The following is a 17516-nucleotide window of genomic DNA, read 5'->3' on the forward strand; positions in this document are numbered from 1 at the left end:
CATAGCTAACACCATTCTCAATGCAAAAGAATGCTTTCCCCTAAAAATTTTAGGAAGAAGACAAAGATCCACTCTCACAACTTCAATTCATATACTGGAAGTTCTAGCCAAGGCAACTATGTTCAGAGAATGAAATGATATCCAGACTGGAAAGGAAAAAGTAAAACTATCTCTATTGGTAGGTAATATGATCATATACCCCCCAGAATTCCAAGCAATCCACTAAAATACTATTAGAGTTAACAAATGAGCTCATTAAGATTGCAAGATAGAAGATCAATATAAAAAAATCAATTTTATTTCTCTACACAGCAATGAACAATCCAGAAGTGAAATTAAGAAAAACAATTCCATATATAACAACAAAACAAAACACAAAAACCCCAGGAATGAATTTAGCAAAAGACATACAAAATGTACACTTAAAACTATAAAATACTATTGGGATAAATTAAAAACAACTTGAATAAATGTAAAGATATTAAAGGTTCAGAAACTTAATATTAAGATGGCAACTGTTCACAAATTGAACTATAGATGCAACATAATCCCTATCAAAATCCTAGCCAACTTCTTTGCAGAAATCGATAAACTAATCCAAAATCTCACGTGGAAATGTAATGGATCCAAAATAGTCAAAATAATCGTGAAAAAAAAAAAAAAAGAGAGAGAGAAAGCTGGAGATCTTGCATTTCTTATTTTTAAAGCTTACTATAAAGCTATAGTAATCAAGACAGTATGGTACTGGCATAAGGACAGACATACAGATCAGTGGAATAGAGCTCAGAGTCTAAAAATAATCTTTCACATATACCACCAATTAATTTTCAACAAGGGTACCAAAACAATTTCATGGAAAAAGATTAGTCTTTTCAACAAATGATACTGGATATCAACAGCAAAAGGAATGCACCTACTCCACACCATAAACAAAAACTAACTCTAAATAAACCAAAGAGCTCAATGTTAAGAGAAAAAACTACTGAACTCCTAAAAGAAAAAAAGATGTAAATCTTTGTGATTTTTTTTTAAAAAGATTTTATTTATTTATTTGACAGACAGAGATCACAAGTAGGCAGAGAGGCAGGCAGAGAGAGAGGGGGAAGTAGGCTCCCCACCTGAGCAGGGAGCCTGATGCGGGGTTCAATCCCATGACCCTGGGATTATGATCTGAGCTGAAGGCAGAGGCCTTAATCCACTGAGTCACCCATGTGCCCCAATCTTTGTGATTTTATATTAGGCAATGGCTTCTTAAACATGATGTCAAAAGCCCAAGCAACACAAGTAAAAGAGAAACTGTACTTCATCAGAACTTTTTTGCTTTGAAGGATATCTTCAAAAGAATGAAGAAACAATCCATAGAATGAGAAAAAATGTTTGCAAATTTGTATCTGATAAGAGATTTGTATCTGGAATATATAAGAATGATTAAAAATCAATAATTTTAAAAAGTTGGTCACAAAGGACCACATATTTGTATGATACCATTATATAAAATGTTCAGAATAGGCAAATCCATAAAAATTGAAAGCACACTGAAAGTAGAAAAGTGGTTGCCTAGGGCTGGGCAGAATGAGGGGAAATGCAGAGTACAGGTTTCTTTTTGGGATGCTGAAAACATTCTAAAATTAAGTAGTGATCAAGACTGCACCACTCCGTGAATGTTCTAAAAACCATTGAATAGTATACTTCAAGTGGGTGACTCGTATGGTATGTGAATGATACCTCCATAAAGCTATTATTAACAAAAGCCACTTTACCTTGAGGGAGTGGGGTCATCTTGGCCAAGGCGTGACATGATATTTATTAAAGTGTTAATTCCTATTTAAAAAGTAAATAAATAAGGAAATACTGTTAGAAGCATTCTAGGGCCATGATATTTTACATAGAAAGGCAATTATCTATCTTACCCCAGTTTGATTTCAAAAGGTTTGGTATCTGCATGTCTACAAGTCTGTTCACTTTAGTTACTTAAAACACTTGATAGTAGCAAAAAATTTTCCTAAAAAATTCATCCATCCGTATAATAATGCTCAAAGTGAATGCTGTTACGTATGGGTCAGAAAGCACTATAAAATGAGAATATGCAACAGTCACCAGGAAACTCTTCCTGGTGGGGACTTAATTTACGACAGGGAACATAGACGAAAACACAAGAGTAGAATCCAAACATACCTTTTTTCCTCATATGCATGTGGTGAACTTTTCTATCTCCATATTTGGGCTGTCGAATTCCACAGTTAGATAAAGAATTCCTGGCATGATCAGGATTCATTCCAAAATTTAAGTGATGACTCGGATGAGTCATGGCCAGCTAAAATTTTAACAAAATAAATTTAGTCTGAAAAACTCAGCACAGAAGTGCCATCTTTACATTCTCTCAAACGAAATGGCTGAAAGCGATCTATCCAGTAAAATTTTAAGCCCTGATCTTTCCATCTTATCTTCTCCAGGGTCAAATTTCCAGAGCTCTAGTGCAAGACCTTTTCTAAAAAGAAACCCCAAAATCCACATCTTTCAAAGGAGAATTACAATAGTTATCACCTGGAAAGAAGAGCCACAAAGAACGCAAGCCTTAAAGAAAGGACTCAGGTTTGACAGACAAATTTTAGCTTTAGTCTATTTCTTTAGGGATAGTGTCAAAAAAATAAAAATAAAATAAAATGAAAGGTGAGAAAAAGTGTTTGAAAGTATCAACCAGAGTAGAGTAATGGAGAGAGCTGTGTTACTAAACACCCTCATTATCTCCCAAAATGGAGAATCTCAATGTTCTATTTGTAACCTGCAAGATGAATTACTCCTATTTTGCTGTTATGTGAGTGTGCAGGAGAGTATTTCTTACCTGTAACAGACAACGATCTTGGAAAGTATAGCCTATCAACTTGTCTAGATGCATTAGGCATTGGTGGTAGCGGATATGATGGGTCAAGACGGGCAACATCATGGCATGCTAGAAAGAAAATTTCAACACGTTTATCTCGATCAAAAGTTGTAATAATCCTTCATTTATTTTACAACAAACAAGAACCACTTTTCTCATCCCAGATTTCAACTCCCAAAGTCCTCAAACAGTTTACTGGCCAAGTGGCATCCCTGCCAATCCCCTCTTGAGGAGTGGTGGACTACATTTGCTCAGGGTATAGTCTCTGGAATCACAGTGCCTCAGTCTGATTCCTGCTTCACTCATTCATTGTGGAACCTGGCAGAGGAGTTTTTTGATCTCTCTCTGTTTCCTCACCTACAGAATAAGGATCATCAGGAGAGCTATTTCCAAAGGGGGCGAGGGTTAAAAGGATTAAATGAACAAATACCAAAAAAAATGCCTATCTTAGTACAAGGCTTCTTAGCCCTCATTCAAGTAGGAACAACCCTGCTTCATCAGCATTCAGCAGAGTGACCTCAACGAAGCCAGCAGAATTTCTGTGCCTCCTTGTCTATCTTTACTGCTAAGAAAATGGACTAGAATTCATAAATTCTTTTTTTTTTTTTTAAGAGTTCATAAATTCTGAACCTTTGTCAGGGTTAAGACATTTTTGAGAATCTAAAGAAAATCACCCTTTCCTCAGAAAAATGCCTATGTGCACAAACATGCAAAAAATGTATGCAATTTTAATGGGTTCACAGACCCCTAAAAGCCCATCACTATCCTCCAGGTAAGAACTTCTCAGTCAGGTGATCTCAAAAGGCCATTCTAGGTTTAATACTTAATAATCTAATATTCCAAGGAAAACTTTATAACTACCAATACAGTTATGTCACCTGAGGACAAGGAACTTTTACTTTTATTTCAATCACTTTTCATTTGGCTAAAGATTCCTCATTGTGAGATAATTTCATAAAAGTCATTGCTTTTTCTTTTTTTTAATTACACTTCCCTAGAACTCAAGAGAAAGAAGGAGTCATTCTTATTCATCAGAACCTAGAGGCTGGGCACAGCCCACAGAATGACTGACATATGCTTTATATCATTTTAGTTTTTGAAGTATTTTCAGATGGCATTGTTTAAAAAATACATGAAAATGGATTTGCTTGTAACTGCAGAAATCAGTTTCCTGTTTTAACTTATAAGGAAAGACTCGTGCTCCCAAGTAGAAATTCCAATCAACAGGAAGTCCTTCTTTCCAGTTTAATTCAATAAATGTATATTGAGCACCTTCATGGGCAAGGCTTACTACAGCTGTGGAAGAGAAAAGCAGTAAGGATATGCTCTTTGCTTCAAGGGCTTCCCAGAGATATGCCATTATGACCCGAATCACTGGCATTTTGTCTACTTTGTTGTTGTAAGTACTGCATTAAAAACACAGTAATATGGAAAAAAAAGTGTGGTCAAAGTATAGTATCACTTTCCAGGCATTTAAACTGCAGAAAGCTCAAGAAGAAAAAAGCTTTAGCAGAAAATTGCTAAAAATTCAAGGTAGAAGGGGCATGCAGACTACACAGTCCACCTATCTTTATGAAGTGTGAACTCAAACTGGTAAAAAAATATCATATTTTTTTTAATACCTCCAGGGAGGGATGGATCATTACCTGTCAAAAAAGGACACCCTCTTCAGGTTATTATGCTAAATGAAATAAGTCAATTAGAGAAAGACAAATATTGTATGACTTCACATATGTGTGAAATCTAAAAAACAAAACAAACAAAAAACAGAAGCAAATGAAATAATTTAAAAAATACAGAGAATAAACTGGTCGTTGCCAAAGGGAAGGGGAGTATAGAGAACAGACAAAATGGGTAAAAGAGGTTAAATGGTACAAATTTTCAGTTATAGAATATGTAAGTGACAGCAATGAAAAGGAAGGCATTGGGAATATAGTCGATAATGTTGTAACAGAGTATGGTGACAGATAGCAGCTGCAATTACCAAGGTGAGCACTACATACAGAGGTGTGAATCACTATGCTGTGCAGCAAAAATTAATATAACATTGTATATCCACTTTCCTTAATAATTTTTTTAAGATTTTTATTTATTTGAGAAAGAGAGACAGCAGGTGTGGTGGGGATAGGCAGAGAGAGAAGCACACTCCCTGCTGAGCAGGGAGGTGGATGTAGGGCTCCATCCCAGGAAGCTGGGATCCCACCCTGAGTCAAAGGCAGACGCTTAACTGAATGAGCCACCCAGGGGGCCCCCTTAAATTTCTCTTTAAAAAGGAAAGAACACCCTCTTTGGAGTACTTTGATGATTAGAAAATTATTATTAACATTTAGCCCAAATTATGTCTCTTTTGAAAGTTTATCTCTTTGAACCTAGCTGTACCCCAGGAGAAAAACAAACTATATGTAACAGTAATATCTCCACATCTTCTCTTTGTTAACCTAAGTCTTATTTCTTTTAACTTTTACTGGTATGAAACAGCTTTGAGTCCCTTCACTACACCAGTATCTCTATCCGGTAAGTCTACTTCTTGTGAATACCACTAAAAGGTATCTATGACCATGTCTATCTTGTAACCCAAACAACAAAGTCTCAATGTTATCTACAAGACTATTAACAAGTCTAGCTCAGTTTTTTTAAAGTATCAATCTTTGCAATGTTGAAATACATACAATCACTGAGCACCTCCCTCCAAACTGCCAATTTAAGTCTCGCAAATGTTTTCTCCTTTAATGATTGTATGGAAAAAAAAAATTAAAATTAAAAAAATAAAAATAAAAAAAGATTGTATGGAAATGGATGTATGTGTAAAGCTATTTAAATTCTCTCATAAAAATTGAGCAACCAGGTTAGCAAAACACACCTATAAGCAATATGAACAATAAAAACTAGACAACAAGGTACCCCCATGAACACCTAAATAAGACAGGGTGAGGACAAAGATCTAGGAGATCTCAGCATCTGTGAGAGAGAAAAGACATTCTCTGATAGCCCTGAGAATGCAAGAACCCCCCAATTAACATATATTCATAGAAAATGTGACCAAGGGGCACCTGGGTGGCTCAGTGGGTTAAGCCTCTGCCTTCAGCTCAGGTCATGGTCTCAGAGTCCTGGGATCGAGCCCCGTATCACGCTCTCCGCTCAGCGGGGAGCCTGCTTCCCCCTTTCTCTCTGCCTGCCTCTCTGCCTATTTGTGATCTCTCTCTCTCTCTGTCAAATAAATAAAATAAATTTTAAAAATCTTAAGAAAAAAGAAAGAATATGTGACCAAAACTGGAGAGGGCTCTGCAGATTCCAATGTTCTGGGTGAGTACAAGAGGGCAGTGTAACAGCACCAGAGTGCTGAAGCCTATAAATGCTCAATGAAAAACTGAACTTCCCTTTCAGGGTACAGCCCCATGGTGTGAAGACAGTGCTGGGGGAAAAAGCCACATTTAAGCAGGAGAGGAACAATAAAGAGCAAAAGAAAGAGGGAATCTAAATAAAATAGAGGAGGAAGCAGTGGGGGCAGGTCTCAGGTATCAAAAGTCCTTTTTTTTAAAATCACTTTGTAAAAACAGTAGAAGGAGGGGCTAATTTGGCTTACACAGCCTTCTTTTTTTTTTTTTTTTTTTAAGATTTTATTTATTTATTTGACAGAGGAGAGAGATCACAAGTAGGCAGAGAGGCAGGCAGAGAGAGAGGGGGAAGCAGTCTCCCTGCTGAGCAGAGAGCCTGATGTGGGGCTTGACCCCAGGACCCTGAGATCATGACCTCAACCAAAGGCAGATACTTAACCCACTGAGCCGGCCAGGTGCCCCAACTGCCTTCTTAAAATACAGGAAAATATTTCACTTACTTATTTAACTTTATTTAACTTGAAGAGAAACAGAAAAGAATCATACCATCCAAGGATTTTATCAGAAAATAGAGAAAAGGAGCAGAGTAAGATTCCTCAGATAATTAAAAAAAATAAAAGCCAGAGAAACATGCCAATAAAACAGATGAAAGCTATGACCTAACATTTCAAAACAAGCTAAACAAAATAAAGCAATTGGAGCTTTTTGTAAAAGAAACTACAGATAAATATTATCATAACTCAGAAATGAAATGACTAGATGAAAGATGAAAGAAGATTTGAAAAGAAGTGACAAAACTCAGGGAAAAGACATAAAAGGAAATAATCATTTTAAGAACAGAGACTAAACAGAATGAAGAAAAAAACAAATTAACCAATGGACGATGCTTTGAGAAATAAAAGGAAAAATTTTAGAGAAATAAAAAATTAACAGGAAATGAAGCATTCAAGAGATAGTGACAGATACAGGAAACAAGCAAAGAAGATACAAGAAACATATAACAGGAATCCTTAAAGAAAACCAAAACAACAGGACAGAATAATGAAATGTGTAATTCAAAGAAACTTTTCTGAGAAAAAAGACAATTTATAAGTATATAATGGAAGGATACACAGCATATCTGAAAAAATTAACCAAAAGGACTGACAGCATTGCTTTATGCCAGAAAACAATGGAAACATATTTAAGATGTTAATGAAAGAAAACATAAACCACAAATTTTACATCCAGCTTATGTGGCCTTTATATTTAAAGACAAATGGTTAGGAACATGTAGGACCTCAAGGATCATTGTTTTTTTTTTTTTTTAATTTTTTTTTTTTCCAATTTATTTGATAGACAGAGATCACAGGTAGGCAGAGAGGCAGGCAGAGAGAGAGGAGGAAGCAGGCTCCCTGCTGAGCAGAAATCCGATGCAGTGCCCGATCCCAGGACCCTGAGACCATGACAGGAGCTGAAGGCAGACTAAGGAATCTACTAGAAATGAGCTCAATTGAAGAAAAAGGGTGGGGGGAAGAACATGGAATAAACACTAACATATAAACTAGCAATTATCTTCAAATATATTTTTACCTGTAGATAATCATAAGTGAGTTGATATTATAGGAAATGCTTAATACTCTACAGAGTAGTACAAATATCAGAAAATGAAGGGAAAAATGTGAAGTCCATGAAGAGCAAGGATGAGGCTGCTGTGTATTTCAGAGATACTACCTTGCAGCAAGAGGATAATTACTTCAAATTAGATCCTGGATAAGAGGATCACAAGAAATAGTAAACAGTAGTCATTTTCAGTAATGGGACAATGGGACAATGGGACATGGGACACATACACACACACACAGGAACAGAGGGGAAAGTTTCATTAGACTACCAAGGTGTTAACATAAAGATAACCATTAGAACAGAATTATAAACCTCCCTAAATATAAAGAGATATAAAAAGGAAAAAAAAAAAGCAAAGAAAATGGACCTTACCGTGACCACATAATAAAAACAGTTTGACAGAGGGGAGGCCAAACAAAGAGCATGCGTGTGTATGTTTTTGCTTATATTAAAAAGGAAAATTAAATCATTTTTAAAAGACAGCTATTCTTAGGGGCTCAGGGTGGCAAGAATGGGGTAGAAGAAACAGATATAAATTAGATTTTTAAAATCAGACTTGGCTTTGTAAACCTAAGTTTGGAATTACGGTAACTATTTTACAGATTTATAAAATGGTATTTAAAAAGAAACAATTAAAATCAAAAGTCAAATGAAATAAATGAGTCTGTGTAACTAGTTTGTGCTCTAAGCACAAGTGACCTAAAAAGAGTAATCGGAGAGTGTAGGCCTTGTGTGATCAATCTGCAGAGAATCACAGACCACAAGGGATACCCCCAAACAAACAACTACCTCCCATTGTCATTTTGTTGGTGGTGCCATTAATATTGTTATTCTGGGATTACTGTTTCATGTATTACAGAATAAATCAAATGAGTAATTTTTTTGTGTCATACGGAGTCCCTATATGGGACCAGTACCGAGGGGAAGATTCTTTTTTTTAAGTATTCTAACTAATAAATGCAGAAAGAAAGACAGAATTAAAATATCACTTTGGCAGCTCTTAATAAATATGGGTCTAGGTCATAATTCATCGGTGACTAGTAATGTCACACATAAAAAAGAGGCCATTGAAGGATCTAGAGGGTATTAAGCTAAATGAATAAACCAGACAGAGAAAGAAAAAAAAAAACCTCTATGATTTACTTATATGTGAAATCTAAAATATAAAGCAAATAAACAAACAACAACAAAAGTGAAACAGACTCATAAGTACAGAAAACAAACTGGAGATTGCCAAAGAGTAGGGAGGTGGGGGAATGGATGAAATGGGTGAAGGGAATTAAGAAATATAAATTTCCTGTTGTAAAATAAATAAGTCACAGAGATAAAAAGTACAACACAGTAATATTGTAATATACTTATTGTGGTATTTTGTAATGTAAATAATTGTTAAATCACTATGTGTTGTACACCTGAAACTAATTTAATTTTATATCAACTATATACTTCAATTTAAAAAAAAGGCACATGATTGAGGAGAAATACATTCCAATTTGAAGACTGATCTCTTCAACTGAAAAATGATCAGATTAAGTCAGATTTCTATGAACAGAATTTACTTTCTAAAAGAACTATTAAATGTTTGGATTATCACTTATAAAAAGACACACAAAGAGAGAGAGACACCACACTACCACCTATGAAAAAGTTGTGCAAAAAAATAAACTTAAATCTGATCGCTGCCATCCAACAGAACTTTCTATAATGATGGAAGTATTCTGCATCTCTACTGCTATAATAGGCACTAGCCAGATAGTCTTAATAGTCTATTAAGTGCTTGAAATATGGCTAGGACAACTAAGAACTGAATTTTTAATTTCATTTAATTCTAATTAATTTAAATTTAAATAGCCACATATGGCCAGTAGTATTCTATTAGACAGCAGTTTATGATAATTTATAGGAAATATTAGGAAGAGAAGCACATGTTAAATGATACCATGAAGTTGCAATCAGCAAAACCCAGATTAGACCTTAGGAACACTACAGAACACAATCCAGGTTCTTCAACAACAAGAATTTGCAAGGAAAACGAAGGGAAAAATGAAATGAGAACCTAAAGAGACTTTAAACATAGCAACTCACGACAATGTACAGATCTCATCTGAACGGTCAATGGAGCAGACTGAAACAGATATAGCAGACAATCAGGAAAACATGAGCAGTGACTGTGAGGTTACAGACATGCTGCTGATAAGGGCTGAAGCTGTGTGAGGATGGCACAGAGCTCACCACACTTTTCTCCCTCATCTTGTAGAAAATGTTGGAAATTTGCATAATAAACTGTAACCCTGACAGCTCTCTATCAGGTCAGTTAGCCTTCAAACAAAATTTTGTTCTCTTCCTTTACAAGAAGCACTACATCTCCAGTTAAAAAAAATCAAGTATCTCACATGGTCCAAAAATTTGTTAATAGTAACTGTGAAGCCATATGTCTCTTGGAGGTATAAATCTCTATTTCCACCCCAAGTTCTAACTTAGAAAATGATTCCTTGAATGTGTTGTCCAAAACCTCCTCATCCTTGGAGATACTTATTTTCACTATTCAGTCACCCCTTGATAGATCATGGAGCGAAAATATCAGTTAGTGTGATACTGCACGGCAGACTTCCACTCCACTCGAGTCACTGTGGGAAAACAGCACAGCTCTGAAGGAGTCCAAAGAAAGCCCTGCGTCTACTCAGTACAGATACCAACCACCACAACTCAGCTCCTTCTCCCAGCAATTCTCCATGCACCTGGGCCTCCTTAGTTTTCTCAAGGAGTTAGCACCCCCAAGTGCAGCATAAGCCTTATGCGGGTTGGAGAACCATAATGGTAGCAGATTCCTTGCTCTTTTTTTGATGTCTCTGTCACCTTTACCCATTCTCTGTTCTTATGGCTCAGTTTATTGATCCCCATGAGTTACTTCCTTACCAAAGTAAAGTATCTATAAGATACTAGTTCAAGCTCAATGGGCAGAACCCCACTCTTAAAATACAGATCCTGCAGCAACATGTTGACTTTCTACCTTTTCTGAGGCATACTGTTGAATTTTTCAGCCTCAGTTTCAGTCAGGTTTTACTTCCTGCTCCCCCTACCCCTAATAGACCCCTAATACCCCTAATAGACTAATAGACAGCAACACAGAAAAAAACCTTTTAATAGTCTGTCTCTAAACATGGCTTCAAGTTCTGCATTTAGCCCACGTATAATTACAGGTTCCGGGCCTGTCCTAGAGTTCCATTCCTTCTAACACTGGATGGGGCAAAATGTAGAATTTTCTAACGTCATAAAAACCCCAGTAACTTCTCTGGTTGGGAAATTATACTTCTAGAATGAGAGATTGGTACTTAATGTTTCTCCACCTTAGATTTATCACAACAGTTTTATCTCCAGCAGCAGCCAGATAACATCACAATGCTTTTGCCAGCAACCTACCAGCAATTATTACTGATGAACAGTAGGTTCTGCATCAATGAATTACCAAACAGAGAATCTCTCCCCCATCCCCACCCCTGAGGGTTTTAAAGAAGTGCTTTTTGCCCTTAAAATTATGCATGAGTCTATCTGTTCATAGGCTTCAGGATTATTCAAAGTATTCATTTAACTCCTATTTCTCAGATTCTTATTCTTCCTTAACAAACATACTAAATGCCTTTATTCTGAATGTTTTAAACTGCATTATTACATGCCACCTGCTATCTTATTTGAGGAACACGCACTAAAAGAAGCATTTATTCTAGGTTAAGGAATTAAACAAGGCCAACATTACTTATAAAAAACAGGAGGATTGGAGACTGGAAACATGGCTTCTAAACAGATGGCAGTTGTCTTTGGAAGAGGGGGTCCTACAGAGGAAGGGACTATTATTAGATCAAGGAGTAGTCACCTTGGCAAGAGTTTGAGTTAGGATCCAATTTCTCTGACCAGTTAGTCAAAGGAACTGAGTGCTTTTGCCTGCCAATCTCGAAACAGAATGTGAAATCTAATACATGAGGAGATGGTAAACTCGTTCTCCAGTTGCTTCTAATCTAGCTGAGAAGCCAGACTAAGGTATTTGTGAGACAGCTGAAGAACACGGAACTGCAGCAGAACAAATTATTCCACACCCGTGTGTAGGCATTTCGCCAAAAGAAAAGGGGCAAAGGGCTCAATGCTTTAAACAAAATTGTGTTCAATGCAACAAAACTGCCTTACGGCCCTGCTACACAGGGTGGAAATCCAGTACAACTGGATACTCCGTCCATACCCACCATCCACCAATCAGTTCTTTTTTCATCTTTTTACAAATTAGGGCTCTATAGGGTTTTGTTTAAAAAACAAAAAAAGAGAAAGTTCAAAGTTAACCAAAAACACAAGTGTAAAGCCCACTGAACTGAAAAATCTCTAAGGTCCCTTCCAGTTATTAATGCTCTCCAATTTTATGATGTCTCTATCAACTATGACTTATCCCTGACAGCACCAGATTTTGAGCAGATTGCTGAACATTCTGCTCAGTGTTCTTATGATGTCTACCTTAGGATGACATTATGTTGGTTTTGGAGAAACAGAAAAACTGGATAATATAGCTCTAAAACCCCAAGAAAGAATCAGAAGAAGATACTTCTGAATATTTACAGTAAAAAAAAAAAAAACAAAAAAAAAACAAAAAAAAAAAACCACCAAAAAAAAAAAAAAAGCTCAGTTAGCAAAATAACTGAAGATTTTGTAGACACAGATGGCTGCCATGGTAGAGCGTTATTCTCAAACTATCTAGGAACATGGCATCAATAGCAGTCCATCTTAACATAAAAATATGTAGCTCTGGACATCACAATGTAAATGAGTCACCTAGAAATCCCTTTAATAATAAGATTAAATCCCACTGTTCAAAATAATAATTAAATGCTAACACTAATGATTTAAAGAAAAAACACCTCATTGTGATGAAATAAATACTGGAGACAGCTTGAACTTATTACCATGCATGCTGCCACCAAAACAGTGAGTCGAAGCCTGTAAGTATTCTTCCCAACAGCTGAATAAGGCAAAATACACTACCTGACCCCTGCCTGGGTACTCACTGCCTTGACTGTAATTCTCATGAAATGTAACCAGCATCAATCAAAATAAAAGAATGAAGTAAAGACTCAAAGAATATGCTTGATTTTAGGAGTCTCTAATTTGGTAGAAATTCCACTCATAGGGAAAACAAAAATAGTTATCAGTGAGAGTTATATACAGCTGAAATGTTCCTCTATTAGTTCACACAAGGAAAAACTATTATCATTTGGCTCAAATAGGAAATTTATACTGATTTTGTTCATTAATGCCTTCCGTTCCCCGCAGTGTAAGTTTAAGTCATCAGTCTGGAAAGTTCGGACAACACAGTCTTCAGGAGTCTGCCTGTAGAACTGTTGGAGTTATCTCTTTGGACAGGCACCCACACATTCACTGCAGACAGGCAGGTGCATCTGAAGAATACACTCGCCTTCACTCAATAGGCAGAGACAGAAAACATGACTAAGTAATCGCACCCCCCACCTCACCACCATGCACATGCGTGCATGTGCACACACACGCACACGGACACCCACACATACATACACAAGGGAACATGAAAACTGATATAAAAACAAAACCAAAACAAGAGCAAACAATCTGTGGTTGGTGTTCCATTTAGCTATAAGATAGTATGTTCTATAGAAACTTAACAGAATTAGGAAAACTTTCTTTTCGAGAAAGAGATAAATACGTATAAATGTGTTCTCAGAGGTATCATCACCTGACAGACGTCAGAACGGATGCCAGTTTTCCAAAATCCTTGACTACTTAGCTCCACTGTTACTTCTCGCCTCATTGTATTCTTCTGTCGTATTTTTTGGAGCGCTTCCTAGAAAAGAACTCATTATGATGAGTAACCTGACAGTTGTGAAGCAGTATTAAGCCAAACATCAAGCATTAGAAAATAAGCTGGATTCATTCAATATCACCTTTACATTCAGGTATTCAAACCTCTTCATGCCAAATTACAATATTTTACTTGAAATAAAGGCCAGGACACTCTAAGCCTTGGGTATAAGCCAGCCTATCCTGGTAACCAGATAAGAAAATATCTAAACCAAATCAGCCATTCTGGTGAGTTCAAACAGAAAAAGTGCCCTTTTGCTGATAAAAGAGATAAAGTATGATGTTTGGGACTTAAAATCAGAGTGCAAAAATTATATTTATATCAAGCCTTATGCTAAGCATTTACATCTAAGAAAGACAATCAGTAAATTAATCTGCAACCCACATAATTCTAAAAGTTGCCTTCTAATTTATAAAACCCTTACAAAACCTCTTATAGCAAGGGTACATTTTCTTTAGAAAAAAAAAATGATTTAAAACTTCTGCAAGACATGATCAGGAGCTGACTCTTCCCTTCAAATAATTAATTATAAAAAAAATCTTATATCTGCACACTTATTCAACAAAAATCTCATAGGAATTCATAACAGGAAATATCACACAGCCTGCTTCATTGATTAAATGGCTACTACAGATCAAATACCACTGGAGGAAAGCTAAATGGAGTATTTCTGAAGTCCACACAACCACCCTTCTCCCTGGATCCAATGACAGAAAGAAATTTCAGTCTGTCTCCCCAAGCCTTGGTTCCTTCTTTATAATGAAGATATCTGGTTCAAGTCACAGGAAGTGACAGGACCAGAATTCAATCACTTTCCCCAGCTTCAAAGCCTTGTTCTCTTATACCCAAAGCAAAATAAAACATCATTGAGACAAAATTTAAGTTGATACTGAATCCATTTATTCTTAAAATTATGAATTAAGAATGAAAACATAAATGATCCTGGAATATAGGACAATACTACCCATTAGTAAAAAATAGGAAATTCAGGATATAAAACCTTGTAAGTTTACCCTGTTGAACTAACAGACCTATGGAAGGCACATGAAAGGCAGTCTTTTATGACCTTAAGACCAAGAAATTTGAGTATGACCCAAAATACATTATGTACAGTCTAATCAATGATAAAAGGTTGACCCAGCAACTGTAAAATTTGAAAGATTTCTATAAGATATATTTATTCCCAATGGTAGGAATCCATTAAGAAACAAGCCTTTTTAGTAGGGTAGTGGAGGTAATGTTCTCTTAGATACTAAAAGATGAAAAAGAAATCTATCTGTCTACTAATGTGAGGAGAGAAAAGTACGATTTTTTTTTTTAGAAGTGTTTTTCCATCTTATTCTAGAAGCATGGTGTAAGGCGATAATCTTGAAAATAAACCTGAAGCACATCATTATTAATCCCGGAAGAACAGGACTTGATACCAACCTCCCTTTGCGCCAGCTTCTGTTTGTCAGTTTGTTTAACTTTGGGACTATTTGCTAGGAGGTGGCGAAGTTTCACATAACTCTTCCACAGTTTCTGGTACCTAAGGAAAAGGACAGATAGACATCTCAGACAAAAAGCAGGAGAATCTGAAGTGCAATAAAACCAGCTGTTTTAATAAGCCTGCTGAATCATAAATTACATTCTTTTGGATATCCTTAATGGCAACAAACCATCATTCTAAGGAAGGATCTGATCTGGGGGCAGCAGAGCAGGATGACCGAGAGTCATCTGGAACCTAGTGATTAAGTTGATAATTATTTGTCTATGTTGAAAATGAGGTGTCACTACATATGCCCGAATCTCTCAGGAAAGAGTTCCAAAGACACATAAAAACCAACAGAAACGTATCATTTCTCATCATTACCTATTTTATTTAAATATGTACTTTCTAAGGTTGTTGAAAGAAACACCCCTTATTAACAAGGACACGGTCGGTCTCTGAACTGCCTACAGTGAAAGTAAAAGTTGGAGAGTATTAAAAAAGGGAACGCTGTTTGTACCCACACCCAAGCTACACAGCTGTATCCATTTCTGCACTGGAGAGGGAAAAAGACAAATGGTGTGCACCAATTTGTATTTACCACACAAAAACAAGCATAGTTGTTGAAGCCAAATAACGTGATAAGCTAGATCACTCTAAAGCATCCTGTTAAAGCGTCCTGGGGAGGAAGAGAAATGCAGTCCTGCAGCAGCACACAGTCCTGCCAACTGAGAGTCCACGAGAGCCTATCACATTCTACTAACATTTGTGATAAGAAGGGACTTTCAACGAATTTTCTGTCATATTGAAACTGCTCCTTTCTTGGCCTTAGCTGGGTGTCTCCTTTTTGGTAACAATTTTTTAGAGAATGGAGGAAAGAAAGAAGTACTTACACAGTGCCTGGTTCACTGCTTCATACTTTTATCCAAAGGGGGAAAAAAAAGAACAAAACCCTTTAGCCTCTTCTAATGTATCAGCCAGAATTGTATTTATGAACTGAAAATCTCCCATGCCCTTTTCTCCCATTATGAATCCTTAAAAAAAAAAATTAAGTCAGGAAACTGTTTGTTTACCGAGGTAGGAAATCCAAATACTTCTGAAGAATATAATGGTACTATTTCCATTCCCACACATCCTCATCTTCTCCCAGAAAAACACTAACAAGCCAGTTGGAAAAACTCAACTGTGGAAAGTAACATCAATTCTAAGAGTCAGAAGTCATGCCTTCTCCTTACAATGCAACCCTTGACTTTGCATGGGATCTTGAGCTCTTATTAAGATGCCTCCCAAAATAGAATTCTGCATAAATCCAGCAGTGCTAGGAACATGGTGCTACTTTCCTCTAGAGTGCACTGAAAAAATAAATAATAATAACAATAAATATTGTTATGATGAATAAAGGAAAAGTTCCTTAAAAGTTAAAAATACACGGGACTCAAGTTGACCAAAATTGCCAAGGATAATCTACTGAATAATAATTTCCTGCAGTCAAATCAATAGAGAAAATAATTCTTCAGGAGCTACCAAAACCTGTTTCATTTGGTAATCTAAATTTGGAAACATGGCTCATTTCAGGTCTTAATTTTTTAATAAGAAAACATCTACTAAAGGATATTCCTCTGCTAATTCAGCTGTTAGTAGAAGGTGAAATTGGCTAAGACAAACACCGAGAAATATCTTACTGTGGGTCTCCTGCATAACTCAACTGTGCAGGGCGTATCCCAAAGTGGACGATAATCGGAAAAGTAATCACATCAGGGTTGAACTGTTCACGATCCAGTTGATCGATGCGGACAGAGCTAGGTTTCTAGAGAGAAAAATCAAAGCCATTTATTCCCATAAGAAGTCTTTCAGTATTGACTTTAACCTAAGTAATGAAGAAATTAGTCGGATTTTTCCTGGGAAAGCCTCATCCCCAAGGGAAAATGTCATTCAAAACTCGTTAATCATAGCAGCTATACTATATAAAAACTATAATGTCATCCCTATAAATGAGTCTATGCCACTTGGCATAACGAACAATGATTTTGTCCTTTTTTGCAGTCCACATAGAAACCTTTAAAAATTAAGCTTTTAAAAGGACACCTAGTCGGATATAACTTTTCCTTAACCTCTCCAAAGGCACAGGGGAAATATTCCACATCGTGGGGAAGAAGTGTGCTGGCTTAGTCTGTTTCGTTTCACATTTCAAATGAATGGTTTACTTCTATTCAGGATGCGCAGATGCCTCTCTATATTTTTTTTTCCATTAGTTCTTTGTGTACCTGTTTTTCCTTTCCTTTTTTTTTTTTTTAAACAGTCATATAATTCACATATAACATTATATTGGTTTCAGGTGCTGGACATATTAATTCA

The 17516-nt window shown here is 36.3% G+C and overlaps 1 protein-coding gene across 6 annotated transcripts in view; it reads right to left on the reverse strand.

Annotated features, from left to right (window-relative positions):
- DROSHA (drosha ribonuclease III) overlaps window positions 1–17516 on the reverse strand; it is a 117401-nt gene that overhangs the window by 42342 nt on the left and 57543 nt on the right. For 5 of the 6 annotated variants that reach the window (XM_059173715.1, XM_059173713.1, XM_059173714.1 and 2 more), the window contains 6 exons: window positions 16844–16968; window positions 15122–15221; window positions 13568–13675; window positions 2843–2950; window positions 2176–2314; window positions 1761–1821 (listed from right to left, as the gene is read on the reverse strand). In XM_059173715.1, coding sequence (XP_059029698.1) covers window positions 1761–1821; window positions 2176–2314; window positions 2843–2950; window positions 13568–13675; window positions 15122–15221; window positions 16844–16968 — 641 coding nt within the window. The remainder of the gene's footprint in view (window positions 1–1760; window positions 1822–2175; window positions 2315–2842; window positions 2951–13567; window positions 13676–15121; window positions 15222–16843; window positions 16969–17516) is intronic. The other variant, XM_059173712.1, reaches the window with a different exon arrangement.

This window comes from Mustela lutreola, chromosome 5 (assembly GCF_030435805.1).
Source record: "Mustela lutreola isolate mMusLut2 chromosome 5, mMusLut2.pri, whole genome shotgun sequence".
Lineage (NCBI taxonomy): Eukaryota > Metazoa > Chordata > Mammalia > Carnivora > Mustelidae > Mustela > Mustela lutreola.